General features: G+C 50.7%; 1 protein-coding gene across 1 annotated transcript; it reads right to left on the reverse strand.

Annotated features, from left to right (window-relative positions):
* Window positions 1–329: 329 nt before the first annotated feature.
* On the reverse strand, window positions 330–17,978 carry Fam166c (family with sequence similarity 166 member C). Its single transcript, XM_032908695.1, has 4 exons — window positions 17,843–17,978; window positions 3,758–4,028; window positions 2,288–2,400; window positions 330–549 (listed from the first exon to the last, which is right to left on the reverse strand). Exons 1-4 carry the CDS (start codon window positions 17,914–17,916, stop codon window positions 405–407), a joined length of 603 nt encoding a protein of 200 aa, XP_032764586.1. The 5' UTR covers window positions 17,917–17,978; the 3' UTR covers window positions 330–404.
* Window positions 17,979–19,571: the final 1,593 nt, after the last annotated feature.

Genomic DNA, 19,571 nt, shown 5'->3' on the forward strand with positions numbered 1-19,571 from the left:
TGGTAACGGAACAGTCAGCTGAGCACAAAATGAGGGAAAATGTTTGGGGGTCATGCCACCCACCTGGGTGTTCTCAATTATTCTAGTGAAAGAGGTCTCCATCCCCGAGTGGCCCACTCCGTCCCGAGTGGCCAGCTGCCTGGGTAGCCTTTTGAGCCTGACTGTTGTCACCCCCACCAGCCCCACCTGCCTTGACCTAGGTGCAGCTGGGTGGCCCACAGTGACTGGGAGCTGCTTCTTGGTTCGAATCTCTCGGGCTTAGCTTCTCCCCAGGCACTCAGGGCACCTTCATGCATGGTGACAGGATCCAACCGAGAGGCACACGGGATGGTTGTGGCTGAAGATTTTATTACAAGCAAGCCAGCCTGGTCAGACCAAGGCTTCCTGATGTCAGTCACCTGGTTTCAGGCTCTGAACTCGAAGTAAAGGTCCCGCCTTTGCCGCTCTTGTGCAGAAACTCTCTTCCCTGATGGGAAGGTCTGGTAGGTTCTCACATAGTCAGGGGATACTCTTAAAAGGTTCCACTTACTCTTCTCGCTCAGAGGAGGCCTGAGGGTAAAGATGGGCCATCTAAGGCAGTGTACCCAGGAGGAGGGGGAGGGAGGAAGGGAGAAGGGGAAAGGGAGGGGGTGAGGAGGAGGGGGAGGGGGAGGAGGAGGAGGAGGAATGTTCACCATAACCTCATGTACCCAATATAGCTTTGTGGCCCTGCAGCCATCGGCAGCGTGACATCTGCTGACTGAACAAGGACTCAGGAGAAAAGTGACTTAGATTCCTCTCTCCTGCTGGAGACAAACCCATGTGACAGTGAACTGCTGCTACTGTTGTCCTCTTGGCTTTGTTTTGAGGAGCAAATGAAGCTCTGCATGTAAGGCACTTAGTGCATGGTGAGGAGTAACTCAGCCGTTACAGGAGATGCTGGCTGCTGCGATAAAGATGGTGGTGGTGTTGGATGGTGCATGAGGTGGTGATGATGGTGGTAAAGGTGATGGGAGTGATGATGATGATGATGGTAATGGTGGTGCTGTAATCCCAAAAGGCTAGAGACTGCCCAGGATACAGAACTGATCACTGACCCTCCCAGCCACTTAAGATTAACTATCTGTATCAGGCATGGCTTGGTCAGTAGTGCAGACTACTGGGTCATTTGGAAAAGAAAGAGATACAAGGATCTGAAGATTCCAGAAGAGTCCATACGATGCCAGGAGACCTGTCCCCAATAAAAGCTCAGGTTCAAGGGACCCACTGGCTCAGAACTGCTTCTATGGAGGGACAGTCAACCCAAAGGCTGAGCTGACTGCAACAAACATAGGCCTCTTCCCAGACAGGGTCTCCAACCACCAGGCAACCCAGCACAAGCTTCTGAGGTCCGCACTGGACTCGGTTTACTGTCTTCTGTGTCAGACCTATCTGTCTTACAGAGAGGCACTGAGACAATGTCAGCAAAGTCTATCAAACTGTGAGGAACAGCTGCTGTACCTACATATGGATGCTGAGGCTGGGGCTCTTGAGGCAAGCAGGGGTTAAAGGTTAGAAACCCAAACCTGTCCATTGACCTCTTAAGTCCGCCCCCTTCCCAGACAGAAACAGGTAGGTTGCGAGAGTAGGGAGAGGAACAGGCTTGAGCTGGTCTCTAGCTAGGCACAGGTCACCTCCCTACCCAGTCATAAGGCCCCTGGAAATAAACTTGTGAAACCTGTGCTTTGGTGACAGGAGGGAATGACGGTCTTTCCTTGGGGTGGGCAGAGGGGCTCTCCTGTAGCAGATGCCAGAGCTAGGCTGTAAGGCGTTTTCTTACTTTTTTTAATCCTGTCTAGTTAGACTTTTAAGGTATTTCCAAGTCCCTGGTGCGGAATTAGGTTCCCAGCACATCCCAAGCTGGGTTCCCTAGGAGGGGAAGAGGTGTGGGTAGCAAGCTGATGACCCATCCCTAGTTCAGGTAGTGTCCTATTCAGCCACCAGAGGGCAGCAGCGGCTCCAGCTTTGGGCTGGTGCAGCTTTGAGAAGGGTCTTTGCAGAGAAGGCAGCTGGCAGGTTCCCACAAGTCAAGGCTATGGAGTGTGCATCTAGTCAGGAAAACACTTCCTGATCCTCCCATGCGGGTTTCTGGCGTCTTCCCTCCCCCTGCCCCCAACTGCTAGACCTGGGCTCCTCTGTAATGGCAGGCACCACTGGCTAGGTTAACTGTTTCTCAGGGTCATGGCTCCAGGGCTGGCGGTGGCTGGCGGAAGAGGTGCCCTGTGGGTGTGTGTTTGTTGATGGCAGAGAGGAAGAGAGGGACACTCACAGGTCGGTGGGTAGAGGGTACCGGTCTGGCTCCTTCACGGGCAGTACAAAGTAAGGAACACGGGGCACAGTGCCAGTCTTGTCTTGGTAGTACTTCCGCTGATGCTGGACTGTCTATAGCTCAGCAAAGAACACACAGTGGGTTGTTGCTGTGCCACCTGTTCCCAGATACGGCTGGCAAGAGGTGGGTGGAGCATCCCCATCCCACCCCAGTGTTCCTGGTTAGAGTCCGTTCCTCCGTCTATCAGGGATATTGGCATCACACAGCGGTTTTGCTACAGAGAGTAAACTGAGACCAAGCTGCTATGAAGTCTGAAATCCCAGCTTAAAATCTGCATGCCTAAACGCTGTCCATGCAAGCATGTTTATGCACACACATGTGCACACGAGCATGCTCTAAGCTCTGTTTCTCCCTCACTCCTGCAGCAGTGAGCCAACATGGGGAGAAAGCCTGACACTCACACACTGATATGGCCCCATGGCTTCCTAGAGCCAGAGACCATCTACTCATCCTGCCCTGGGGGAACTTCCCTCACTCAGGACAAGTCCCCTGCACTGACACCAGGCAGTGGCTGTGTCCTCAAGGGGCATAGCCAGTGGAGGGTGGGCCGACCCCTCATTCCCACAAGGAGACAGCGGGTAGGCATGCGCATGCTAACTCAGAGAAGCAAAAGCACTGGGGTGTGTGTGTGACTGGGTCCCCCCATCTTCATCTTTCCATCATGGACAGTCGGGTACAGTGGGGCACACTCTTACAGGGATACTGGGAACAAGGGAACTTCAGTGGGGCCTTTGCGTATGGTTTCTCCTGGGGTTTGTTTTTGGCCTTTTCTTCATGTAAGAGGTAAGCGAGTATCCTTCCTGTGCTGGCTAGTTTTACATCAGCTTGAATCATGCTAGAGTCATTTGGGAAAAGGGAACCTCTGTTGAGAAAATGTCTACCCCAGACTGGCCTGTAGGCAAACCTGTGGGGCATTTTCTTGGTTGCTGATTGATGCAAAGAGCCTGGATTAATGTGGATGCTACCATGTTTGGTAGGTGATCCTGGATGTTGTAAGAAGACTGAGCAGCCGTGGGGAGCAAGCAGTGTTTCCCCACTGCCTCTGATCCAGTTCCGGCCTCCAAGTTCCTGTCTTAAGCTCCTGTCCCAACTTCCTTCTGTGGTGGACCGTGATGTAGAAGTGTACGCCGAAGAAATCCTTTCTGCCCCAAGTTGATTTTGGTTGTGGTTGTTTTATCAGAGAAATAAAATCTCCACCACAGAGCTATGGCGTCAAAAGACATTGGGGAGCAGAAAAAGGGGGTAGGGGACATCTCTGAAGGTTTCCCAGCTACACTGTCTGTGAGTGAGCGAGACAGAGCTGTGGAAATCCCTGCATACGAAGTCTCCCCTGGCCCCTGAAACTGGAAAAACAAGCCCCTTCTCCGGCCACACAGGGCTTCCCAGGCTGGGACCAGGCAGACGACTCACCTTGTAAAAGTGATTGAGCTCAGTGATTCGTCCGTTGTCCAGGTTGAATCGGCTGTAGGTGGGCTGGTGGAGCCAGAGATCCCAGTTCTGTGATTGGTCAGTCAGCACCAGTGGGGAGTTAGGGGAGAAGATGGTGGGAAAGCGACCTCCACTGAGGAGCGCGTAGCTCTTCTCCAAGCCTGTTCTGCGGAGGTCTTGGAAGTACTTGAAGGTGGTGTTACCGTAAGAAGAGCCAAAGGAGGAAGCCACACCGGGGACATGGCCTTTATATCTGCAGGGACAGCGGGGAGGGGGTGGAGGAAGACACAACCTCATGACATCCATAGCTAGTTCCCAGGCAGGTCTCTGACGACTGAGGGTCCCCGTGTCCCTCTGGCTGAGAAAGGATTCTCAAAGAGCACCAGAATGCTTAGGTCTTTGGGGAAAGGTCACGCGAACAGGCCTCTGGGCCCCTGTGAACCTGAGGGAGCCTACGGGACCATCAGAGCTATGTGGGTCGTCTAGCTCCTCAGGGGCCGGCCAGAAGATTCTGGTGCTCTGTCTGACCCTGGTCTTCTGTGGTCATCTCATTGCAAGAGAAAGAGAGAATGGGAGAAGCTGGTGGAGTTCAGTGGTGAAACTCTGTGAACGCTTGGTTTTCTGCAGCACAGATCCAGGTCTTGTTCCTGCAGATGAAGTTCCCTAAAGAAACTGCACTTCCAACTAAACTGTTTTCAAGGCCAAGGCACTGACTGAACATTGCAGGTCCTGAGCCTAATTGCATCCCATCTTAGGCTATCTGTATCCCCCTAAACAGCTATATCTTGCTCAACTCTGTGTCTGACCTAATATCCAGTGACTAATAGGTAAAACCTATTTGAATGCATTAACTTGAAACCCTGTTTTCTACTAACCAAAAGGCTAAGTAAGAACGCCGTCAGATAGCATGTGGGGCCTTTAACAGAGGAAACTTTGCTTCGAGCACCTACTCAATGTTCCCCCAATGTATTTTTAAAGTGTCTTGATTTATGACTTTGTTCTGTTACTATAAAAACTTCATCCAACAGTTACCACGTTGGAACAGAGAATTTGGGGTAATTTAACTCTGCATTCCAGGCCCATAGACACTCATATTTGCCTCTACAATAAACTCTCTTCCTCTCCTTTGAGGTGAGAATTATGCTGTTGGTGACAAAGTGTTTTGCTTTTTTTTAATTAAAAATTCTTTTTGAAATTTCATACAGGAGTACTGAATTTACATCAGTTCTATTCCTTCCCTCCCAACTCCTCCCAGATCCCTCCCACTCCTTCTCGAGATAAGTGTAGTTTCCTGGTTGACATTCCCATGGCCTCACAAGGTGCTTATTCACGTCACACAGGGGCCTTGACCATGGGTCTGGGATGTTAAATGCCCTTGAACAACTCTTTAGATGCCAAGGAGGCCCAGCAAGAGGGACATAAGATGTGAAAGCAAAGTCTCCATGGCCCTTCTGAGATGGGAGAGCCTTGGCTACACGAGGCTAACAGAGGAAGGATACCCAGCAGTTTCAGACACAAACCAAATCTTTCCAGCCAACATAGGCACTCTTCCTCTCCACTCCTCGCCTTCCAACATCTGATTTCTCCTCCTGGATGTTAGCACAAAGGACTTCTCCCCTCCACCCTGGAAATGTCACTTTTGAATATTCTGTACTTGTATCCACTTCCCTGACCATTCATTTGAATCTCTTCATCCTTCTCCATTCTTTCCCAGAGAGAGAGGGAAAGCGAGAGGAAGAGGGAGAGGGAGAGAGAGAGGGAAAGGGAGAGGGAGAGAGAGAGGGAAAGGGAGAGGGAGAGAGAGAAAAGGACAGAGACAGGGAAACAGAGAGAGACAGAGACCAAGAGATGGAGGAAAAGAAGAGAGGTAGACAGACAGACAGACAGACAGACAGGCAGGCAGGTAGGCAGGCAGGCAGGCAGGCAGAATGCAGGCATGTGTGGAGGCCAATGGTGGCTCTTGGGTTCTACCATTGCTCTCCACCTGACTTTTTGAGACAGGGTTCTCTCACTGAATCTGGAGCTTACTTGATTAGATTTTCTGTCTAGTGAGTGCCATGGATCCTCTGGACTCCTGGTGCTCAAATTACTGGTGCGCCCTGCCATACTTGGGTTTTTAACTTTATGTGGATGCTAGGCAACTGAACTCAGACCCTCAGTCCACCTCTGTCTTAGTAACTCACTGTCCTAAAGCTGTGAAGAGACACCATGGCCAAAGCACTTCTTATAAAAGGGAGCATTTAATTGGGGGCTTGCTTAGAGTTTCAGAAGATTAGCCCATTGTCATCATGGCAGGGAGCATGGCATGGCACAGAGAGCTATATACTGATCTGCAGACAGAAGAAGAAACAGTTGGCCTGGTGTGGGCTTTTAAAACCAGCTCCAGTGACACACTTCCTCCAACAAGGCCACACCCACTCCAATAAGGCCACACCTCCTAATCCTTCTAATCCTTTTAAACAGTTCCACTCCTGGTGACTAAACATTCAAACCTATGAGCCTTTGGAAGCCATTCTTACTCAACCTACCACACTGCCTACTGTGTCTACCATAGACCTGTAGCCATACCACAACACAAAATACATTTAGTCCAAAAGTCTGCATAATCTTTCAGTCTTAACGATGTTTAAAAGCACAAAGCTCAAGTCCCCGAGACTGAGACTAAAACGATCCCTTAATGATAATCTCTATAAAAGCAAAAGCAAAAAGCAGGTCACACACTTTCAACATACAATGGCACAGAATACACATTACCACTCCAAACAGGAGGAAAGGGAACATAGTGAGGAAATCCTGGATTGAAGCAAGACCTAAAACCAGCAGGACAAACTCCAAATTCTGCATCTCCGTGTTTGATGTAAAAGCTCTCTTCAGATTCCAAGTCCTTCCAGCTTTGTTGATGGCAGCACACATTTCTCTCTTGGGCTGGTTCTACTCCCTGTGAGCAGCTATCCTTGGTAGGTACCCCAAAGCTCTGGCATCTCTAACATCTTGAAGTCTCCAACAGAATCCAGGCTATATTTCATGGCTTCACACAATGGTCTCTCTGGACTTCCATGCAGGGACACCCCTGACACACACTTGGCCTCAGTGGCTTTCCCTAGCTGCACAGGGAAATGTCACAACCTTTAGTTGTGATAAAGCTAGAACTATGAAGCTGTCAACTTTGACTTACAGCGCTGGGGCTTGCTGCCCTTTGTTCAATTACATGTGCATCAGCTTTCCGTTGTTGATGGACTCCTTTACCGCTTAAGCTTTCTTTTGTTCCCTTTCACAGTCTTTTAAAGGTTGGGGCTCCGTGGGGGGTCTGTTCTGACTCACAGGCCTTCACCATAATCTAGCCTCAGAATCTTCAAGCACAGAGTGCTGCAAGGCCACCTGACATCCCAGGCCTATGGAGCCACTGCCATTCTATAGGTGACATGTCCCCTCCCTCTCTGGGTTCTCTCTATTTTGCCTCCTCCTTTTCCTGGGTTCTTACCCTGTGTCTCCTGCAATCAGGATGTCAATCTGTCCATTTCACTCCCTCTGTCCCTCTCCTATTTCCTTTTGAGAAAGGATCTCACTGTGTAACTCTGGCTGGATTGGAACTTACTATACAGATCAAGTCGGCCTCAAATTCAGAGCTCTGCCTGCCTCTACCTCCTGAGTGCCAAATGCATGTTACCACGCTCTGCCTCCGAGTGTTAAATGGTCCCTTAGACTTGTCAGATACCACCCCTGAGAGTCAGTCTCTCTCTCTCTCTCTCTCTCTCTCTCTCTCTCTCTCTCTCTCTCAGCTCTATCTGTTGCCTTTGTACCCTAATATTCCCTCCATCACCTCATCACCTGCATCTCTTTCTGTGCTGTTCAGAACGCTACAACTCTCCATGCCTTCCACCAGATGGCGAGCTTCTCAGATGCAGAATGGGGCTGGGTTTTACCTATCTGAGTCGCTGGTTCTCCATAAGTGGTCTGGTATGTTGTGTGTGAGGAGAAAATAAATTGTTCATTAAACAGATAAAAAGATGAGCAGATAGTGCACCAGCAGCCGTGGTGATGGGCGCAGTGGACCGTAGGTTGACAAACACTAGAGGGTCAGTGACCGAGTTCCAGGGACTCCTGTATATGCCTTAAGACAACCACCCTCCATGAGAATTGATGTCCTACCGCACGCCAGGGCAATCCCAGAGAAGCCCTGATGGTACAAGGAACTACGGCTTGTCTGTTCCTACATTCCAGACACCCATCTCGCCCCAAGGGTTCTGTGTCTCCAGAGGCCTCCTTACCAACAGGCGCAGGCCTAGAATTAGGTGATAGTAAATTATGTCCTTCCCTGTGGCTTCAGGGGGAAAAAGGCAAGAAAACCTTGTTGAGTAACAGACAGAGCTGCTGGTTGATTTCTGTTGTGGTAAAAATATCAGTCTCGTCCCTCTGGCTCCTGGTCTTGTCCCTCTGGCTCCTGGTCTTGTCCCTCCTGCCAGTGGGCTTGGGATCTGGTAGCAAGAATGCCGCCTGGATCAGAGCAGGAAGTAAAGTAGCCACAGAGGAGGCCGGGCCACGCGACCCCATCACTGGCCTCACAGGTCTCTCCCTAGCTCCTTCACTCTGTCCTTTAACTTCATGGGATCTTGATACTTCTCCATCTGCTTCGGAGCTCTTTCTTCTGGATCCTCCTGGACTTCCCGCTGACCGCCATGTCCCCTCTGATGTAGAGACTGAGAGCTCAGGAGTCTTTGTTGGCCTCTCCTGGGAGCATGGGTGGCCACGTTGGTCTCTCTCAGAAGACAGACTCCTCCTCTGTACCATGGCTCGCCCCTCCTTGGCCTGGAGTCCACCTTCTTGTCTCCACTGTTTCTCTCAGATGAGCAGACAGTGTGTCTTCAGCAGTGATGAGGTACACAGTTGGCTTCCTCCCTGCCATCTTCCATGTCTCCTCTTCTCCTCACGTTTTCCCTGTGTGGGGAGATGCTGCCTCTCATATCCTCCCCTTCCTCTTCCTTCATGTCTCTGTCTCTCGAAGGAATGACCCCCGAACTTCCGTCTTCCTCTCTTCGACCCTTGCTTTCCCTGTCGTCTCTCAGTGCCACCCGCCCCATCCCACCACTGCTCCCTAAACCTCTACTGCTTTGATCAAGGCCATCTGGGGCCATCCAATGTCTTTGGCTCACACAGTCCCTCTGCTACATTTGGGCCAATGGCAATCCCTGTTAGGGAGGGAGCGACTCTGAGAAGCAGACGCAGAGTTTCATGCTGTACGGGAAACCTCCCCCAAATCCAGATTCAATAAACTGCAAAGTCCATCCCACCGAAGAGCTCCGGGTTCGAGACTCCACCCCAACAAGTACTGCGGAGAGCCAGTGAGATGGCTCAGTAAAGGCACTTACCACCAAGCCGACACCCTGAGTTTAATGCTCAGAACCCACACGAAGGAGGGAGAGGACCACTCCCACTGGTGCAGCAGTGCCCACATATATGTGCATGTACATACAGATACATAAAATAAATAAATGCAATAAAAACATTTAAACGCCCCCCCACACACCACATCACATGTGGGAGTTTGAATGAAAATGGCTTCCATGGGCTCATGGGGAGTGGCCTTGTTGGAAGAAGTGTGTCACTGGGAGTGGGCTTTGAGGTTTCAGAAGCTCACCCTCATGTCACCATTCCAAGACAGCCTTTTGCCCCCACCCTGCCCCCACCCATGATAAACCTGCATTAGATCTGTTGTGCGGTGTGATAGCAGCACACCTTGGCCCCAGCCCCACCAAAGGTACCCCCAGTGCTTTATCCTAACACTCTTCCTGCTGCCCACCATCCAGATATAGGATGCTTAGCACCACGGCTGCCTGCACGCTGCCCGCCACGCCTCCTGACGTGATGACAATGGGCGGGACCTCTGAACTATAAACCAGCCCCCAACAAATGTTTTCTTTATAAGAGTTGTGGCTATTGGGTGTCTTCACAGCAGTAGAAACCCTAACTACGAGACCACACCACTACCAGAAGGAATGAAGGGAGGCAGGAAAGGAGGAAGAAGGAAGGGCGCCCTCTACAGGAGCGTGACCTGAGACTATCGCCTCAGCCAAGTGGCCAGCCGCTCCTTCCCCTGCCTGAAGATGTAGAAAATACTCACGGGCTCTCCCTAAAGGGAGCGTTCAATGACAAAACCCTGCCAACCACAGGGCGGTTCAAAGGGGAAACGGGATTCAGTCAGGGAGAGCGTCTGTGAGAGCGAGGGCTGCTGCTCTTCCAACCTACTTAAGAACGCGACTAGGAATAGCAGCCAGGTGAGCGCTGCTTGCAGAGCAGAAGTGAATGTTATAAAACCTGTCAAGGCAGAAATAACTCGAGCAACGAAAATGGACAGGTGGGTGGAGGGGAGGTGGGGGCGCACTAAGAATGTCTCCCAGCAGTCAGCCCGTGACATGGAAGACGCAAATGCCACCGAGAGCACGTGGCAAAATGACTCTCTCAGCCTCCCTTGGGAGCTTTCTCCCTGCCCTGCCCCCAACGCCCAGGGATCTCTGAAGGATTAATATCTTTTTATTCTGAGGGATTAATATCTTTTTATGAAGAGATGACATTTATCTAAAGTCTGCCAAGTCTTCCCGTTTATTTCAGTTCCCTTCTCTTACATTCTAGTGAGATTAAATTTCACACTTTCATTTTGAAATAGCAAATAGGGTCTGATTGTATTTTTTTTTTTAAATATAATTGCTTTTATAAGATTTCATGCCTGTCCTTTTTCTGGCCCTATTTTTAGACCTAAGGTGGGTTTCACCAAACGGTAACTTTGGGTGTTGGCTTTGGGAAGATTCACTGCTTTTTTTTTTCTTTGTATATGCATCTAGGAGAGAGACAGAGAAGGAGAGACAGAGGGAGGTTAAAAGTCACTTTACTGTGAAGCCACTGTGTGGTGGCACAATGCTAGGCTATGGGGACCATAAGGCAGAAGTCATGGTGTCATGAGGTTGTGTCCTGTCTGCTGGGCCGGGTTGGTAACTAAGAAAGATCGGCTCCAACTCAAGTTGGATCATGGTCAGGGTTCTCATGAAAGGCCAAGGACGAAGGCCCACTCTGTGGGTGGGTACTGGCCGAGCTCTGTGGAAGAGTTTCCTTTGGGAGTTGGGAGAAGGGCTTGGCTTTAGGAGAGCCACAGATCAGGAGACTGGAAAGGTCTGGTGGAGGGTCAGCCCTAGTCATGAGTTGTCTTGGTATTACCCATGGTTCTCTTTTCAAAGATTGACTCCTTTGGGGAAACTTCACCGTGAAAGATTTCCATCTCTCATGCCCTGATGATGCCTGGCTCCATCTCCAGCCCTAACTACTCTGCCCACGATGTTCCTGCTCCACTCTCCACACAGGGAACCTGCCTGCTTCTTCTGCCCGGTGTTATAATTCTGCCCTTGCTAACACCACCCCCATTCCAGAAAACAGCAGTCTGCTGTTTCTTCTCTATCACCTGCACCTGATCCTGTTCATGGACTCCCCAAATCTTTCTTTCTACCACAACTATGCTCGCACCAAGACCGTCTCAATTCTCCTAGAGTCTCTCCTCAGCCAAGTCCTGTCCCCACCTCTCCCCTCCCCCAGTCCCATCCCATGCACACCCCCCCCCACCCTTGCAGTAACCTGTGTCCAGGTCAGAGCAACCTTGACACCATTACCCACTGCCCTCTAGACACCCAGGCCTAGCAGAGGTGCACACCACTTCCTCTGTCTGCAGGGCTGACCTTCTGCCCACCAGGGCATTTGTCTTCCACTCCCTTGGGAGGAGCCAGCACTCTGAGTTGGCCCCTAACCTCACCCTGTACCTGATGTGGATGTTTTGTGTTTGTTAACTTGTCACGGCTAATCATCTGGGAAGAGGGAACTTCAACTGAAAGAACGCCTCCATCAGACTGCATGTGGGGGCATTTTCTTAATTAGTAATAGAAGAAAGGGGGCTGAGCAAGCGATGGGAGCAAGCCAGTAAGCCCAGTTTCTCTGTGGTCTTTGCTCAGTTCCTGCCTCCAGGCTCCTGCCCCTGCCTGAGTCCCCGCCTTGGCTTCCCTCAGTGATGGACTACGATTGGACCTGTAAGGCAAATGAACCTTTTCCTCCCCAAGCTGGTTCTGGTCAGTGTCTTATCACTTAAGAGAAGTTCAGAGGTTCGGAGGTTCGGAGCCCATGAAGCATCCCACCCACAGGGCGTTGGGCTTTTCAGAAGAAAAGAACACGGAAATGAGACTTATTCCTCTGACTCTTCTCTTGACACCCCCAAGCTCCCTGCATGCTCTTCCTCTGCTCCCTGCCTTCCCGCCCCCTCTGAATGCCAAGATATTTCCGTCTCAATAGAATAGAGGCCCCCACCTCCACAACTCTCCTCAGCTCTGCCTGGCTTCCCTTCTGAATTCTCATCTCTGCCAGGTGTATTCGTGTGCACGCGGTCTCATTATTTAGCGCTCAGAGGACACATCAAGAAGCTAGGCGTGTGTCCCTGGGTGTGTGGGCCTTCACAGACCCCACAGAGCTCCACAATAGAGCCTTCTGTTGCCCTGTGTGACCGAAGGGAATGGCAGGTTTTATAACAGGGCATCGGACAATAGCACACGCTCATCTCCTACCTAGTCCTTCTGTCCCTGTCTTTTATCAAGAGCCGTGTGTTTCTCCATCTACCTGTCACAAGCCAGGAGATGCTGAGCAGAGCTCTTGGGCCAAGACCACAGATGGATTCTAAGGCCCACTGTGGATCACTGTGTGCAGGGAGCAATCCTATTCCTGCCTCTTAAGAGCCCTGGCTGGCCCCATAGCTGACATTAAAATTAATTACCATGAGCATCAGGAATCCCTCGAGCAGCCTTATTAACTAATTAACTTGCTACGTTCCGTGTGTTCCCAGTTCCTTTGCAGCCTCCTCTTCTATACCTTCCACTGAGGACAATATTGATGGTGTCCTCCCGCCCCTTCCCACACCCTGGCACAACTTCGACGCTCCCCACTGCCTGTGGCATTAAGAACAAAGCAGGCCAGCTTCTGGGGGTCGAGTTCCTGGCTGTGAGCCTGTGTACAGAATACCATTCCAGGGGATGCCAAGTGTACTCCTTTTCTTAAACAAGCTATGAATTGAAAGCAGGGCCCCATGTCTGCTAGGCTCCTGCGCTTATCGTTTAGCTGCATTCCCAACCCAAGTACCTTCACTCCTGTGGAGCCTCTAGTGATTTACCCCTAGGCCATGCTCGCCTAGGCTCATGCTCAGGGTGACTGACCTGTGCACATTCTATTGTATTTGGAGTGGTCTGAACCCTTGGAATATTCTCTCTATACTTGTTTGTGTTCCTGCCATTCCTGCTCAGTAGGTGATCTGTAAATATTTATTGGGTCAAATTGGCCTTCGGAGGCTCGGTTTTGTTTTTTTTTTTTTTGGAGAGCCCATCTTTTCCCTAGGAAAGGAGGTACAAAGCCCAGGTAATGCCCTGCCTTGTGTGAGAGTTATCTGCCAATTAAGAACTACTCCAGCTCTCTGAACAGCATAGGGAGGAGGAGGAGGAAATAGCCTTGGGGCAGAGGTGGTGAGAGAAGTAAAGGACCACCCTGGAACTAAGGTAAGACGGCCAGAGGACACTTTCAATAGAACCTAGGAGGGAGCATTGAGGTGGGACTTCCTGAAGGGGCAGAATCTAGAGCAGGAAGGAAGTGGGGACTTACAGTCTGGTGTTTGAATGCCCTGTGCCCCCTGCTCCTGCAGCTGGGGTGCCCCCTGCTCCTGCAGCTGGGGTGCCCCCTGCTCCTGCAGCTGGGGTGCCCCCTGCTCCTGCAGCTGGGGTGCCCCCTGCTCCTGCAGCTGGGGTGCCCCCTGCTCCTGCAGCTGGGGTGCCCCCTGCTCCTGCAGCTGGGGTGCCCCCTGCTCCTGCAGCTGGGGTGCCCCCTGTTCCTGCAAGCTGCAGCTGGGATGAGACTGACAGAAGATGGCTGCCTGTGAGCCTCAGTCAGACCCTGCAGCCTGCAACCCTGAGGCTGGAGCTATCACACACACGGGAGGGGTGCACACAACAGGAAGGTCCCACACCAGGAGATGCCTTTCTAAAAATGCTTAGGCTGCCGCCTGCCCCTTCACTGAAGTCCTCCACACTGGAATCACCTGGGAGGGTTGGAAAAAAACCTCATCCTTGTGCTTAGTCTGATCAATGGCGTCAGAACCTCTCTGCGTAGTCCAAGGAAAAACACACACTAAAGCTCTCAGAGGATCTGACAGTGACACCCACATCCAGCTGAGGCCGCCCTTGCTTTACACTCCATGGCGGAGTGGCCCACCTCGGAGGCAGCATCTCCCAAGCTCTGCCCAACCCCATCATGTCCACTCTTTCCCATCTCCCACACCTCGCTCAAGAAGCCACAGGCCCCGGAGAGCTGGCAGGTGCAGGGAATGGGTCGCTGCTCAGGTGGCCTCGGAAGAATCGTTGCTAAAATTTCCAAAATGGCTGTTATTTAAAAAGCTAGTATTAAAAGATAAATGAATAGATAGCTAGTATAAAAAATGGAGTTACTTAAAGTTGCACTTAAACGAATGGTATGAAAAACTAAGTAAATAAGTGTGCAGAAACCGTCACTCCTGATCATACGGTCTGTGCTCTCTCGTTTCTATCTGTTAGATTTTACAGGAAGGACACAGACAGAGCACTCTCTTTTCTGGAGGATTTATTTGCCAAGAGACCCCAGGTATTTAACTCTCGCTATTCACTTTCTTCCTGTGCCTATGAGCTCATGATGAAGTCTAACGTAAACTGTGTACGAAAGACTAACAATGACTAGTGGTATAATGGACAATTGCAACACACCATAATTAACGTTATTTAAAGCTTATGAATTATTTAGCTCTGGAAGTTTCCATTCTTAATTTCAGACTGTGGTGGAACTTGGATAACTGAACTTGCTGGAAGACCCCCTCCTGTGTCACGGTGTGCCACCCGCCATGTGCTTTCCAAGGTTCATTGACTTCTTAACAACCAGGAGGGTTCCTGTCCCAGATCGGGGTAAACACGGCAAGTCCTCTAGAGTGAGCTTCGGAAGTGGCACGAGTGAACACACAAAACGCGTGGGTGGAGGGAGAGACCCAGCGAAGGTGCCACCCACCTGTGCTGATCTGCAGGCAGGGGGCAGACTCTGACAGGAACAGGTCTTATACCTCCAAAAGGCTTACGGTTCCAGGGCCTTGAACTCAAGAGTTCTTTGTCCGGTAAGTGTGACAAGGTATAGTCAGATAGTGGGCCAGGTACATAAAGATATTATCTATGAAAGGTTCCTGAACAATGTGCCACTTAGGGACAGCAAGAAACAAAACAGGCCAACCTGATAGCTATCTGAACACTGTCATCATCATCAACATCGCCATCAACACCACTACCATCGTTATCATCATCATCACCACCACCACCACCACCACCACCACCACCACCACCATCATCATTCTCATCTGGTGCTGCCCCTCCCCCAGCCCCCCAGAGCTTCAGGCTTTGAATACAGTAGTGGCCTAACTACCAATAACAGATAACAGTTACTAAGTACAGGGATTTGCACACATTGGATGATTTCCTTTCCTTTAACCTGCACACGGTTGTTTTCATTTACTTGATATCTAAGTAGAGCTTGTCAACAGAAAAGCAATGACAGGACCAGAACTCAAACCCAGGCAGGCTGGCTCCGGTGTCTGTCTCTCTCCCCACGCCCTGCAGAGTAAGGGGTACCTGTGCTGTGCTCCACCAGGGCTCAGCGTAGATATTGGGATAGAGAAGAATGTTAAAGCCGAGAGGTCTTGTTGAGTAGCCCTGGGCAAGATGCTCAATCCTCCTCTCGGTTGCTATGAAGACCTATTTATTTATTTATTTATTTATTTATTTACTTATTTTTAGGGGATGGTGCTGCGTGTGTATGGAGGTCAGAGGACAACTTTCCGGAGTGGATTATCTGCTCCTTCCACCGTGTGGGTGCCAGGTATTGAACTCAGATCGTCAAGTTCCCTTACCCACTGAGCCTATGGAAACCTTTCTATAGAGGACTCGTAAGGGACATAGCACAGGGAGGGCCTGGCACATGCTTGGTGGGGAGGATCATGGTGTTACTTCTGGGAACCAGAGACCTGGCTCTAGCCCAGCTCTCTACAGTCACCAGCGGGAGGTCATGCATAGACCCCGTGACCTCCAAACCCACATCTGAAACTGCAGGGAGGTTGGCCGTGAAATCTGTGTGGTCCCAAGCAACCCAAACGTTCTCTGCCTGTAGATGAAACCACAAAGGGGATGTTTTAAGTGTCAGAAGAGACTGCCTGTTCCTTAAAATCTGTCATTAATGTTTGAAAAAGAACAGGAAAAAAATAATAATTATCCAAGTCAGGTAGGGAATCCTGGAGTCTTCCATTATGTTAGGGAATTGCCACCGAGGGGGAGAGACACCAGACGTCCTGATTCATTCCTCGCTGATGGAGACCTTTAAGGAAAGCATGTCTCTCCCAGAAAAGTCTTGACAGACATGGTTCAGTTGCTCTGCCCAGCAGAGGCCAGGCTGGTCCTTTACTGCTTCCAAAGGCATCATGGGTAGGATGCAGCACTCAAGGAAACTGTAGACTAACAAGCAAGCAGCCTGTTTAGAGAGGCACCGTGGGGGTTACCCTGAAATTACAGCCTCCAAAGCTTCTAGAGTGAAGGAATTGTGGGATAGGGCTGCTGGCACACCAGGGCTTGGCAGAAGAAGTTCTTCCAATAAAAACCAGTGGAGCAGTGGCTTTCAACTTCCTAATGCTGCAGGCCTATAACACAGTTCCTTGTGTTGTGCTGACCCCCACCATACAATTATTTTGTTGCTGTCTCCTAACTATAATCATAATGTAAATATCTGATATGCAGGGTGTCTGACATGTGACCCTTGTGACCCCCTTTCACCCCCCCCAAAGGGATTGAGACCTACAAGTAGAGACCCACTACTGTAGAGAGGTAAGAAAAAACAAATAAAAGATCAATGTATAACGCCATACCTCATGACAGACAGCTAGAATGTGGAAAAACCACTGCTAGCCTTGGCCCCAAAGATGTTTTGAACTAAATCTTAAGTATTTACATGAGACCCAGGTCACCCAACCTTAGGTTTCTAATGCCAGCACTTGGGAGGACGAGGCAGGAGCATCAAAAGTTCAAGGACAGCTTAGCTTACAGCCTGAGTTCAAGGTCAGCCCAGGTAACTTAGTGAGACTCTGTCTCAAAATATAAAGAAAATCTGAATAGAATCTGTTTCCGGGGGGATCCTACAACACCGGCCCCACTCACCAAGAGCACTCAGTATCTTTTCCAAGTGAGGAAGGAGTGAATGGCCAGCTGATCCAACGTGCCTGGCTGGCCTTGGGAAACTACTATGCTTTGTAAACTAGTTTTGTCCCAAGGGTCCCATCCAGAGACAGGCCAGATGTTAGCCAAGCCCCAAACTCTGGGAGCAACTATTCCACATGCACTGTTTCAGAAAACAATGGTGAAAACAATGATAACATGAGAGCCCCTCTGTGCCCTGCTTCTTCTGCAGGAAAACAACTCGGGTTTTATGTAAAATACACTGTGTTTGGTTGCCGCTGGTGGCTTTCATCCTGCAGCCTGCTCAGTTTGCAGAAGAAAGTATGTATAAAGCTCAGGTGGATAGTGTACACTACCAACTGTCACATAACTGCCCTGCCAGATTCTGCTAGGCATGCCCACCCAGTCAGTCCCTCCTTCAGTCAGCTTCCTGGAAAGCCAGGCACTCCCGGCCCCCTCCCCCCAGGAGGCTGCTTGCTCCAAACACACACATTTTCATATTCTCTTTCTCCTTCGGTCTGGCCCCATCCACAGCAGGTGGGCTAATTCTCAGCCATCCACTTCTCCAGCCCCACCACCTGCCTGCCAGTCTGCTGTTACAGCAGAAAGACCATGAAAGCCAAGAAGGAAACATTGGCCAGGTGGGGTTCCTTGAAATCCCCAGACCCGGAGGGCGGAGCCTCGGCATTCCGGCACGTGTGTGCAGAAGAGAGGAGGGGGAGGGTTCTGACCGGCAAGTTCAAGTGTGTCAGGGTGCCTGGCGGCTTACCCGGGCATGAGGGCTGGTGGCACAAAGGTGGCATTGAATTCGGTCATTAAAGTGCCCGCGCTACGGAAGGCCATGGTGGATGCTGCGAGCCCCGGCGCAGTGGCTCGGCTCAGTCCTGCGGTAAACAGCCGGCCGGTCACCCGGCAACCACATGCCTGGCAACCCGAGTTCGTTCTGGGACAGTGAGTCCTCTTTGCTGTGTGCTCCCTAGACCTTCTCTGTCTCACAGCCCGGAGAAGACGCCGCCCCATCCTCACAAGGTTACTGTGTGGCTCCCCCAAGTGTCCCTGGCATCCAGCTTAGGTGTTCATATCTGCCGAGCTCAGAAATGGTGCAGAGATGAAAAAGCTGGATCGATCCTGAAGGGGCTCTGTGTGATCTTGTTTGAACCAAGAGGTCTCCCTCCATCCACGGAGTTCCAGGAAATGGCTTTAGTTCACTAACTTCCTCATTAGTCTCTCCTTTCTCCCCCTGAACATCCTTTCCCCACGTTCCTCAGAAAGGGTGAGCTGTGTTGGATAACTCTTGCCTATAATCCCATTGTCAGGGGCTGAGGCAGGAGGACTGTTAGTTTGAGGATAGCCCGAGCTACTTGGTGAGACACTTTCTGGAGAGAGGAGGGACAGGGGAAGGAGAAGGGAGGGGTGCCTGCGACAGTTTGAGTCTAGAATATCCCTCACAAGCTCATATTTTGAGCCTTGTTTCTTGGTGGACGTTACCTTTAAGACAAAGACTCTCATAAGGAGATAGCCTTGGCTGGTGCCAGCGGGTTACTAGGGGCCACCCTTGGAAAGTTATGTCTTGGTTGTGGCTTCAATCTGCCTTCTGGTCACTGAGATATGAACGGAGCTGTTTTCTCATGCCTTCCCACGTTGATGTATTGAAACCGTTAGTATTGAAACCGATATCTTAAATAAAGCTTGGCTCCCTTTAGTATTGAAAATCTTAAATAAAGCTTGGCTCCCTTAAGTTATTTTAGTGCACTGTTTTGTCCGAGTGGTGTGGAAGTAACTAGTACACTGTGTGGTTTACATTTGCCTCAAGTTCCTTCTGCCCCGAGATCTGTAGTGTAGGGTTTCCCTTCAGCCATCAAAGCCCTCAAGTCCACTTGAGGTTTGCTTTACATAAACTGGCTTCCTCCGTGAGGTTTTTTCCACTCCCAGGCAAATCTAGGTCCTGTCAAGTGGCCAGCCAATATTAACCATCACGTGGTGGGTCTCGTCTCCTCGGCCATCCCACAGGGAGAGGCAACCCCCTGAACAGCTGGACCCTGTAAATGGCAGCTGACGCAGACCACAGACGATAATGAACTCACGGGATGCCGCGGCAATCAGAACTCTCCAGAGACGTCCTCTAACAGATGCCAGCGATTCTGGGCTGTGAGGAGCACGTGCTTGCAAGACACACACACACCCAATCAGAACGACCGAAGCTCAGCGTGGCCAAGAAGCCACGGGTGTGACAGTGGCTACAAATCACTGAAGGAAATGTGCGGTCATAGCCACCGTTTCCCAAGTCGCCCCGGGGGCCCATGTGCTGCGCTGAGAAAAATATTAGGCCACGTTGTTTCTAAAAGGTGACCCATGACTCTAAAGTGATGTGCTCCAGGAAGACTTTGAATGACCCTACCCTACAAGGTGAAGCACACACTTCCTATCCACTTGTTGACCTCCCAGTTGGCCCAGTTTGAGGACGCATCGCCCTCCTACACCCGCTCTGGGCCACAAGC

This window comes from Rattus rattus, chromosome 7 (genome assembly GCF_011064425.1).
Source record: "Rattus rattus isolate New Zealand chromosome 7, Rrattus_CSIRO_v1, whole genome shotgun sequence".
Classification (NCBI taxonomy): Eukaryota; Metazoa; Chordata; class Mammalia; order Rodentia; family Muridae; genus Rattus; species Rattus rattus.